The sequence below is a fragment of the Leishmania donovani genome, chromosome 34 (genome assembly GCF_000227135.1).
Source record: "Leishmania donovani BPK282A1 complete genome, chromosome 34".
NCBI lineage: Eukaryota > Euglenozoa > Kinetoplastea > Trypanosomatida > Trypanosomatidae > Leishmania > Leishmania donovani.
This window is the reverse complement of record NC_018261.1, coordinates 428,163-439,103: the sequence shown is the minus strand read 5'-3', so window position 1 is coordinate 439,103 and position 10,941 is coordinate 428,163. Positions and strand designations below refer to the sequence as shown.

The 10,941-nt window shown below is 52.0% G+C and overlaps 2 protein-coding genes across 2 annotated transcripts; both read right to left on the bottom strand.

Annotated features, from left to right (window-relative positions):
• Window positions 1-998: 998 nt before the first annotated feature.
• LDBPK_341050 (amastin-like protein) lies at window positions 999-1,580 on the bottom strand (the record flags this gene model as incomplete). Its single annotated transcript, XM_003864219.1, has 1 exon — window positions 999-1,580. The coding sequence occupies one exon, from the start codon at window positions 1,578-1,580 to the stop codon at window positions 999-1,001; it is 582 nt and encodes a 193-aa protein (XP_003864267.1).
• A 6,546-nt stretch (window positions 1,581-8,126) lies between these two features.
• Window positions 8,127-8,738, bottom strand: LDBPK_341040 (amastin-like protein; the record flags this gene model as incomplete). The annotated part of the gene is made up of 1 exon (XM_003864218.1): window positions 8,127-8,738. One exon carries the CDS (start codon window positions 8,736-8,738, stop codon window positions 8,127-8,129), a length of 612 nt encoding a protein of 203 aa, XP_003864266.1.
• Window positions 8,739-10,941: the final 2,203 nt, after the last annotated feature.

Here is a 10,941-nt window from a genome sequence, read left to right as displayed (position 1 = left end):
GTATGCTCGAGTCACGCTGGCACTCCGCCCATCATATGGATTGGCGCAGGCGTGTTCACCGTCGCAGGTCGCTTCGGCGCAACGCCATCCAGGCCTGGTCCCCCGACATCAGTAGCGGCGAATCGCTCTGACCTCCCCACGTCGTGGGTTCTGGACCCTGCCACCACCAGAGGTGGCCCCGCATTAGCAGGCGCAGGGGGGGGGTGAGGGGCTGCTTGGCTTCCCTAAGCACACAGAGAGTGGGGGAGGGGTGCTGAGTCTTGTGACACCACCACACACTGAGAGGTGTGCCTCCCCTTCCCCCGGTCGCCAGGATTCTGAAGCTCGCGCGCAACTCGAAATTAAAGAAAAAGATGCTTCCATTTAGATCTCTTTTACTCTGCGCTTCTTACCCTTCCCTTTCCCATTGCTCCGTCGTCCTTGTCTGTCTTGCCGGTCCGCGAGATCGTCCCACTGCAGTGGGTTCATAAGCGTTCCATTGCTGGGCCAACATGCTGCTGGCTCTTTCGAAAAGCGCGCCCATTGAGGCACCGAAGCACAGACACCAGAATGAATGGCCGCAAAACAGTCACCGGCAAGCGCAAGGCGCTGAAAGAAAAAAAGGAGGGGAGCCGCAAAATCCTCTTGGGGTGCGCGCGACAAGATTTCAGTGCAGTCTTTGTCGCCGTCATCGAGTGCGCGTTTAGCTAGTGCCGCAGCCCCACCCCCCGCCCCCGCGGTTTATGCGTGGGCTTTGCTGTTTCTTTTTGTTTTTCGCGGCTTGAAAAGCACTTGTGCGTGCAGTGCGCCTGCTTTTCCACTTGGCGCTTGTGTTCACCGCTCCCTCTTTCATCGCATGGCGAACGCTTCTCTCTGGTGTCTCAGCCGACCCATCACTCACTATTTTTTTTTCTTTTCGTTGTTTTTATTTTTGTTTCTTCGGGAGGGGGTGGGGGCAACGTGCAGTATCCTGCGCTTCTGTGCTTCTGCAGAGGGGGTGGGTCCTTGCAAGCCCGACTTCAGCACGGAATAAACATGACAAAGATGTTCACGAAGCTGATAACGAAGGCGGCAATGAGAAGAGCAAAACCAGCGCCTAGCTGCATTCCCTCGGGGTGTGCGTTATCAACGCCGGTGAAGTTGCGCATTTGCGTGCACACGTCCACGTTACCGACAATATGGCTACCTTGATTATGCACATAGCAATCCAGCATGCAGCCCCAGCTGACTGCAAGCAGAGCCGCGGCCAGTAAGTTCAGCAAAACACACACGTACTTGATGCAGTAGCAGCAGCACGCATCCAGAAAGCTTCCCAGCATCGAAGCAGCGAGGATGACGGCACCCGCAATGGCGCACACCTGCGCCGTTTTGAAGCGACCCACGCGGCCGTTGCACTCAGCCCAGACGTCGTTAGGACTAACCGAGTACAGCAATATCAAGCATCTATCGCGAATCCCCCACAGCGAAATGCAGTAGCCGTTGTGGATGTGGAGAGCATTGTCGTTCAGTGGCATGTACATCGCCAGCGGGGTGCCAACAGCGATGAAGAGTAGCGCCACAAACTGGAGGATGCCGAATATTATCCCGGAAATGCAGCCCATTTTTGTTGTTGTTGGAGCAGGAAGGGGAGGAGGGATCGTCCTCTGTTTGGGGGTGTAAAGTGCGTGTAGTTGTACGCTGATGTGCCCGTGCTGCTTCTTTCGTTTCCGCCGTTGTATATGCGGGGATGAGTAGCTGCTCACAGAGAATGCAGACGGAAGAACAGAAAGACGAAACTAAGAGAGAGCGGAAGGCGGTGTAAGCGAGTGTGTGCGTGAGGGGGGGCAGGAGAGGCCGGGGTAAAAGGGACGAAGAAGAACGTGGACGGAAAGAGAGAGCAAAAGATGCGCGAAAACGGAAACTATACGAGAAAAAAAGAGGGGCCACCACAATGTCCAGATCCCTAATAAAAAAAAGAGGAGGAATGCGCTCCTGATCGCGTGTGTGTGTGCGTGTATTTTTTTAGCCTTTCTGTTTTTTTTCTTTTTTTTGTTGCAGTGAGGGGAAGAGTTTGGAGGAGAATGGAGCAAGTGGGCAATGCCTGTGTCTGTGAGCGTATAACCGTAGGAGTGTAGGCACGGTGTGAGTCGGCGCGTCAGCTACCAACAGCGAAGATGAGAAAGAATGCAGAAAGAGAACAAAAACATTCGGAGAGAGAAAGAGAACGACGACAAAGAAGGAAAGAGAAAAACACTCACGCACACACAGACACAAGTCAAGGATGTGGATACAATGTGCTTAATAGCACCTTCAATTTCTATTTTAGACCGTGATGAGAAAGAAACAAAAAAAAAACGAAAAAAAGATAACAGGAGGCAACGAGAGGGGAGATGAGGAAGGCTCGGAGGAGTGGGAGGAGAGAGGGACTTGTGGGAGCTGCACACACACAAAAAAAGGGGGATGTGTGCGAAACGAAGCGGCGAAACAAGGAAAAGAAGAGGCAAAAAAAAAGGAGGAAGGCAATAAGAAAAAGTCAAAGAGAGAGCGAAGCTGAGGCACACAGTATGTTTGGCAGTCGTGTTCGACGTGGCGAATAGAAAGTGGAACACCGAGAAATCTGTTCAAGAGTGCTTTGTGTGCGTGTGTATAGGCGTGTATGCATGTGTGTGCGTGTGTGTGTGCATGTTCCCACGACGCCGAAACGCGTTCGGGGCAGAAACGAAAACGATGTGAAAATAAAAAGACGTGTATACAGGTAGAAGTGTTACATTTTATGGTTGAGTTTTGACAACCAGGGAAATTTAGGTCATCGGAGGAGCGGAGCGGAGAGAGGGCACAGTAAATAAAAGAGTGAAGCGAGTGCTTGGTTGTGTATCGGCATGAGAGGCTAGATAAGTAGCCAGCTTGAGGTGGCGGAAGCTGAGCAACATGGATGCATGAGCTGGCCACTCGCTCCTCAGTGTTGGGATTCGCGGGTGCGGAACAAAGGAGAGGCGCGAAGGAAGAAGAGAGGGGCACAAGCCACTAGAGTTGCAAAACTCCGATACTGGCAGCTCTCTGTCCCTCGTGCCTACCATTTTGTTTTGGTATTTGGTGGAGGTTTAGGGAGTGGGATTCGATTATACTATGCCGTTCACACATGCTTTGCACATGCATCTAAAACTCACGAGCCTGCAAAACACCACGGTTAGTGCCGGCACGCGACAGCACAGTTTCCTTCGCAACGTACGGTCACAACGAACGACACTTCCATGCATCATGATGTACACCTCATTCATTTGTGCGCCTTTGTGTCTGCCTGTCCCTGTGCGCGTGCGGGTGAACGCACGTTTCGTTTAAGAGCCGTTAGAAGAGGGAAGAGCCGAGTATTTTTTTTAGAAATTGGGCATCGTTGCTCGTTTTCCCTTTTTTTCGCTCCCCCATGCTGCTTTCCAAAAATAGACCAAAAAAAGGGAAGAGAGGCTTTGATCGTTGTCTTCCCCAGTCTTTTTTTTCTTCGCCCATAGTCTCTGATGCCGCTTTTCGCTCGCGCTCGTGGACGTGCCGCATCACTCCTCTCTATCCCTCTCTATCGCGCGTCGAGGATTTTGGTCGCCTTGAGCCCGCGCCTGGTGTGGGTGTGGGTGTGCGTGTGTTCGAAGGGAAGGGGAGAGAGGCAGTGGCGCAGGGAGGGGTGCAGATAGGTGCGCTTATAACCAGGCATGCATAGTCGACTACTCCAACTTTATTTCTTTGTTGTTGCCTTTTTCGCAGAGAAATGCCCCTTTTCCCTTTTTATCCGCTGTTGCTGTTATCGATACTTGTGAAGCATGCCCTTGACTTGTTTCGCCGTGACACGAGTAGCCGCCAACACAGCAAGAGAGAGGGGGGAAGCAAAGGAGGAGTCACAAGGGAATGGATCAAGCCGGAAAACAGAGGGAACACAACAGGAAGAAACCCACAGAATATAAGGAAGAGCACCGGCTTCAAAAAAAAAAAAGCATAAGAAACAAGGCGCAACCTCGAACACGGCCGATGTGGAGAGGGGAGGGAGAAGAGGGCGGTGGACAGGTGTGCAATGAAGCGTCAGAGACCTCGAGAGAGAACGACAGAAGAGAACGAAAAAAAAAACGGGAGTAACCCATGAAGCAAGAGCGTATCACAGATGCAAAGGCAAAGAAAAACTCACAATCACGCTTACGCGCGCGCGAAGAACGAAATGAGAAAGGAGGCAACAAAAACACGCAAAAACTGGAAGGCATCCGCTGGTTCTCTCACTGGGGGCGCGCGCATCACCGGCCCATTCGAGGAAAGAAAGATGGAAAAGAAAATAGAAATAGAGACAGGCACGAAAAGAATCATCTCCGAATTCACAGGCAAAACCACATTCACGCTCGTCTCAGCTGCTGCGGTGATGATCGCCTGTCAGCAATTTTGCCCCTCCCTCACCCCTTCTTGTTTCTTTTTTCGTGTACTTCTTGGCCCGGCAATGAGGTCCGAAAAGGTCTTCGCACGCTCAGCAGGCGGCAGGCAAGGATTTATATAAGGATTCCTCGTTCGACGACCAAAAGGGAGGAGGATAGCGAGGGAGCGGAGCCAACACGGAGAACACGCCCACGATGCACAATAGAAGTAAACACCGAAACAGCGCGAAGAAAGGAAGGAATAGGGAGGCAAGCGCAGCCGTGGAGAGGCATGCAGAAGAATGACGAAAAACAAACAAGTAAAAGGGTAAAGGTGAGAGAAGCGCGAGGATATTGCTGACTGAAGAGAATAGAGAAAAGGGGCGAGGCGGGGCGGCGGCATAGACAAGAGAAAGACGCGAGGGGAGAACATCAGGAAGACAGAGACAACAGAAAGAACAAAAAAGGCGCTAGGCATCTGACATTTTCGGTGTGGCCATTCAGTAGTACCTCTGTTCTTGGCTGCTGTTCCTTTTTCCTTCTTCCTTCTGTACAAGCGCGCACACACACACTGTGGTTCTCATCCTTTCAAGCTCCACTACAGTCACACAGTCACACGAAACTACGCATACTTTATCGTTGATCCTCTCTTCGCTCTTCTCATCGTCTGCGTTGGTTCGTCTTTCTCCTTTGCTTGATGTGTATCCTTTTGTGTGTGTGTGTGTGTGTGTGTGTGTCTTCTGGATGAAGTGCAGAGGAGGAGGAGGGAAGAAGGAGGGGGGAGGGCATATGGATAGGGCAGACAGCACGAAAAGAAAAAAAACAATGCGGCTGATTTTGTGTCGGCTGTATGTGTATGTATGTACTTCTTTTGGCTGCTCTTGATGTTCCCTGAGCTCTGGAACGGCGTGTGAAGGCTTTTACACGTCTACGCCGTGATCATCTACGAGTGAGGAGGGAACGCAGTAGTGAATGGGAAGTCCAAGAAGAGAAGCAAAGAAAAATGCGCTTGCACACACACACACACCTAAAGACAGACAGAGAGAGAGGTGCGCACACGCGTCGAGTCCCGCTCACGCACATCGTCTGTCGAGCAACACGAAGAAGGGGAATACAGATATGGTCACGGAGGGCGGTGAGGTGCGCAAAAAGTCGAGGGGCCACAGGTGGAACTGGGTATACACGGGTATCATCGGGGTGTGGTGTGGTTTCGGTCAGTTGTGAAAGCTGGAGAAGAAGCGAGCAACAAAGATAAAAATGTAAAAACAAAGGCAGTGTGGAAAAAAAGAAGGACGTGGGAGACCGGAGAGCGTCCACGCAACGAAACGAGAGAGAAGCAATACACGCAAATACCATAAAACGAAAGAAAATCGACGAGAGGGCAGAAAAGACATGTAAACCAAAAAAAAGAAGAAACGAAACGCGCACAGCCTCGCTGGTGGAGATCTGCTGCACACTAAAGGCGACCCCATCATCTGAGGTGTCTTTTCCTTTTGTCTGCGTGGGTGCCTGCGCCCCGCTGGACGTGTTTTCGGCTTTGTCTCCGTTTTATCACAAAGCAGCGACCCGCCACACCTCCCACCTATCGCCCCCTCCCCCTCCACCCCTTTGCCCACGCTACAGCGGCTTCTCCCCCCCCCCCCCACCCCCCCGTTGCTCGTTTTTTTGGCGGTGTACACACACAGACGCACACGCGCGCACAAGCAGCAAGTAGCAGGTGCACACACGTGCGTGGACAGATAATGTGCATGCGAGTGTGGCAACATGATGAGGTCCGATAACATCATCAACAACAGACATGGAAACAAAAAGACTCGCGACACGCTGTAGAACGGTAAAAAGACGGAGTGACAGACAGGGAACAGGCGGAGGCAAGGCGAAGAGCGTGAAGGCTCACGGCACCGTTGGCGGGGGGTTGCTGCGCGGTACAAAGTCACACAGACGAGATGGAAACGGCAGGCGACTTGAGCACACGCACGCAATATAGCCGTGTGGGGAGCATAGACGACAAGCTGGTGCAGAAACAGGCAGCAGCCGTGGAAGCGTGATCATCACCAAAAAGGCAACAGCGAAAAAAAGGGGGAAGAGCCAGAGGAAGAGGATGACTTGTCTTCGGGAAGAATACAGGATGCCGACGCAGGAGAGCTGCGGAACGAAAAGAAGAGGCGAGATGGCATGGGCCTCGCACAGACACACATGCAAGCACGCGCAAAGAGAGAGCCCATCAACGAGCTAAACGACCAAAACCAGAAAAAGACGTCGGCAGAAACAAAAAGCAAATGTGTACCGAGAGAAAATATATATAAACAAAGAACGAAGAGCTGTGGCGACCGAAAAAAAAAAAAGAGTGGGGAGGGAGGGGGAGTGGCCTCACGTAAGAGCGTCGTCGCCAGCGCGGATGTCAAGACAATGAAAACGAAGAGAGAGCGCCGCCATACATATATATATATATATATCGGTGGCAAAGGGGCACGCGGAAAACAGAAGGACGTGCGCCGTGGCGTTACCACGTGACGTGGCACAGGTGCGTGTGCGAGTTTTCTAAAAGCACATCCTGAGATCAAGAAAGGCAGCGGGACACAACAGACAGAGAAAAGAAGAAAATAAAAACGCGAAAGGGAGAGGCAGACGCATTCGAAGGTTCTTGTATGGAGATGATCACATGCGTGAGGAGAGAGGCATGATGCAGACATGCATGACGGACTCGCGTGCTGGAAACGGGAGGAGGGCCGTCCGGGGGGGGGGGGTAAAAGTTGAAGGACTGTAAGGAAAGCGGCGTGAAAGATGAGAAGGCAAAGAGGCCGTAAACTAGAGAAACGCGCAGGATTCCTATCTGATCGTGCCCGCATGTGTGGCGAGAGAGAGGATGAAGGCAGTTTTGCATTGCAGAAGCAGCTTGGTTTCGTTGCTCTCTTGTTACATCAGCGTCCAAGATTATCCTCAGCGGCCTGTCCTCTTCCTTCCTTGCTTGCCTCGCTCCTCATCCTTCATTGACCTCGTCCCACTTTTCGCAGTTTTCCTATATGGCCGGCGGTCCGTTTTCTCGCTCCCGCGTCCCGCTCGATGCTCGAACGCCACTGGCGCGCGCCGCCTGCGACATGCTTTGCACACATGTTCTCTCCACCGCCTCGTCTCCATCAATCGAGCATTGCTGTCTACCTGCTATACACAACGACGAGGGACATAAAAAAAAAATGAGACATGAAAGGAGCCGGCCCCCGCATACGCAAAGAAATGGACAATGCAGGCGCGAAGGAAAAATACGGCCAGACCACTGCTACGAGCGCAAAAAAAAAAAACGAGTAAGAAGGTGAGGAAGAGACATTTCTCACGGAAGAAAAGGCCTCGAGCACCATCACTGGGATTCGAGCGCGCAAAATCAGGGAATCGGGAAAACAGGCGAGGAACTAACAGGAATGCAACAGCGAAAGATGAGCATATATGTGTATATACTTGATTCCATGCGAATGCGCCGTACATGAGTGTGTTTGCGCGTGCAAGTTTTCAGTGATAACGCACAAGCATAGACGTACACACATACAGGCCCGGCGCGCTCTGATGTCTCTGTGCTATCTCCTCTATCGCGCTGGCCTCCTCAGACGCTTTTTTGTTTGGTCTTAGAAACCTCTGTTTTTGCCCTATTCGCATGCCTGGAAGGCGGCGCACTCGCGCACGGGACAAGACAGCAGCTGTGTGCGAAATCATCGTGGAGCAAGGGCACAATCATACCTCATTTGGCCGACGGGAGGGAGTAACCGGAGGGGAAAAGCTGAGAGGCACGTCCCTTTAGCACGGCAGCATGAGAAAAAAGATGTTGATGAAGCAAAGGCCCCAGCCAACAATGTAAATGGCAAAGCCGGCACCGTAATTGTAATGGGTGGCCACTGGATTGCCATCTACGATGGCCGAAGGACGAATGACGGAGCCGTTCTGGCGGAGCGCGTAGCAGGAGTTGTTGTACTGCTGAAGGCCTTCCTCATGGTTGTTGTAGAAGGCGTCGATCATGAGTGCGGTGACGGCACAGCCACAGAGGGTGGCCAGAATGTTCAGAATTAGGCAAAGCCAGCGCAAGCAGCGGCAGCAGCACAGCATGACAAATCCGATGAGGCACGCCAGAGCACTGATGAGGACGGCAGCAATGCTCAGAGCCTCAGCCGCGTTGAAGCGCTTCAGTCGCTGAGGGCAGCCCTTCCATAAGTCCTTGGTCAGGACACTCCACTTGAGCGAGATGCACTTGTCCTTGAAGCCCCATATCGTCAGGCACGGGCTGTTGCTGAGTACATCCACGTTCTGTACGCGGAATTGGTCAATCAGGGTTCCAGCAAGGATGAATATGAAGGCGATGAGCTGTAGAATGCAGTAGATGGCAATGCCGACGCGGCAAAAAGAGTGGCTCATTTTTCAAGTACACACGCAAGCGGGTGGCACTTTTATTGGCGCAGAGGAAGAGTCAGCGGCTCTGCCTAGAAGAAATGTGAAATGGCACAATCGACGTAGGGAGGGGAGGGGGGCAGCCGCAGGTGCTTAGATCGGTGTGTGTGTGTGTGTGATAAGAAGTAAGACAAACCAAAGACACACATGCACAGAAAAGAGAACAAACGTAAAATCGTGAATGAGGGGGAGAACAAACAAAAAGAAATATATAAGGAATATGGCGTTAGAGAGCAAATGCCAAGGAGGGAGAGCGAAGGAGAGAGCTGGGAGACGCCCAATACGTAAGTGTAGGATGGTGCATTGAATGAGTACATGGCAAGGGGGAGAGGGGGAGTGCATGCACGTTCATGGTGTAACGATAGAGAGAGATTCGTGTGAAAGAGCGCCATCACGAAACGTACGCACGTGTGGAGAAAGAGGAGAAAGAAGATGCGAAAAGAGAGATACAAGGAGGGGCTTCAAAGCCGTGCAGAGAGGCGTGAGCATGTGTTCCACATCTTCGAACGAAAATGCGACACCGCATAGAGAGAAAAGGGAAGGAGTACGCGGGAGCCAAGGTTAGGTGAAAGGAGAGGTCTCGAACACTGCGGCGCGAGCGAAAGCAGACGTGAGGAGGTGTAGGGGGCAAAGTGCGCAAGGGGGAAAGAAACAGGAAGACAGAGGAAGCAAGCAGGCAGGGAGATGAAGCAGCATGATGGCCGCTCCTTTTCCGTCCCCCCCCCCCTCCCCTGCTCCTCGCCTATTTCCTCGGCTTTCTCCCCACCCGACCACACATGCACAAGCAAAAGTCCACCATCCGCCCGATCGCCTCCGTCTTTCTTTGCTAGATAGCTTCACTCCTCTTCCCTTTCTACCTTCCACTACCATTTTCTCTCCATTCGCTACAGGCACACATGTCTGCAGCGGCATCGTCTCTAGCTTGGTCCATTCCCTTGGGCAGGTGTATGTTTTCAGCTTTCTTTGAGGAAGTAAGGAGAGGGGGGAGGGGTGAAAGGATCATAGGTCAGCCTATTTGCTCTCTTCGTTAAGTGTTCGTCTTTTCTCGGCGTCTCCCCTCGCCCGTGTCGCTCTTCCCTTCATCAGTGCTTTTTCTTCGTTGTTCCGCTTTCTGCCACTGTCCTGCGTAGGCGAACAACATCCTCACAAACAAGGAAAAAAAAAGGAGACAGCGAAAAGCCACATGAATGCGGACAGCAAAACCGTTAAACAACTACCTCATATATATATATATGTATACTATAAGGACGCTCAAGCCGAAAAGAGAGAAACACAGAGAACGACGCGCAGACGCAGGCTCCTACTACTTGAAAACAACTTTCTTCCCTGTTTTTCAGCAGCTATTGTCGCCACCTGTGTAAACTATTTTTTTAGTTCCGAGGAAAAAAAGGGGGACTCCCCCGAGACACACACTTCTCGCATTACACACTATATGCCTGCACTCCCTTTTCATGGTTTCGCAATAAACTTATTTACATCCTGCAACGATCTTTTTTTATGCTATTGTTGCTGTTCACTTTCACTTGAACTCTGCACAAGCCTAGCCTTTCCACGATTATCAATACTCAACATAGGCAACGAGAGAGAGCACACACACACACCGCCACCCCCACACCAACACCCGAAAACGCAATCTCCGCTCGACGCGAAATACATCAGCGGGATAATAAGAGAAAAAGCATGCTCGGCGCTCCCCCTGCTCCTCCCCTCTCGGAGAAGATGGGGCGGCAACGGCGGCGGTGACACTGTTGGGGTGAGTCAGTCGAGGAACGGAGACAATAATGACAGAAAGCAAAAAGCAAGCAACGGAGAAGCGCGAGGAGAGAGGGACGCACGCGCTCCGCCCGCTCGGGCGAGCACAGGGGGCGGTGGTCGGCGGGGAAAACAAAGTGCGTGGCGTTTTGATGGATTGACGGTGCAGCGCTCTAGATACAGATAGACATATGTGTATAGTGTATATGTATACTCGTCGCCATGCCGCTGCACTTACTAGTTTCTGCTACGCGTGTTTGCCAGGAAAAACAGCGTATTTAAATATAAAAATCTTACTCCGCGACGGACAAGTCGGCACATGTACGCATTCGCGCACAGCTCACACGCCCCTCTGTTGCACCACGGCTACATCCGCGCCGGCGAAGACAAGTCGTCTGCTGGGGTATCGAGCCATGCC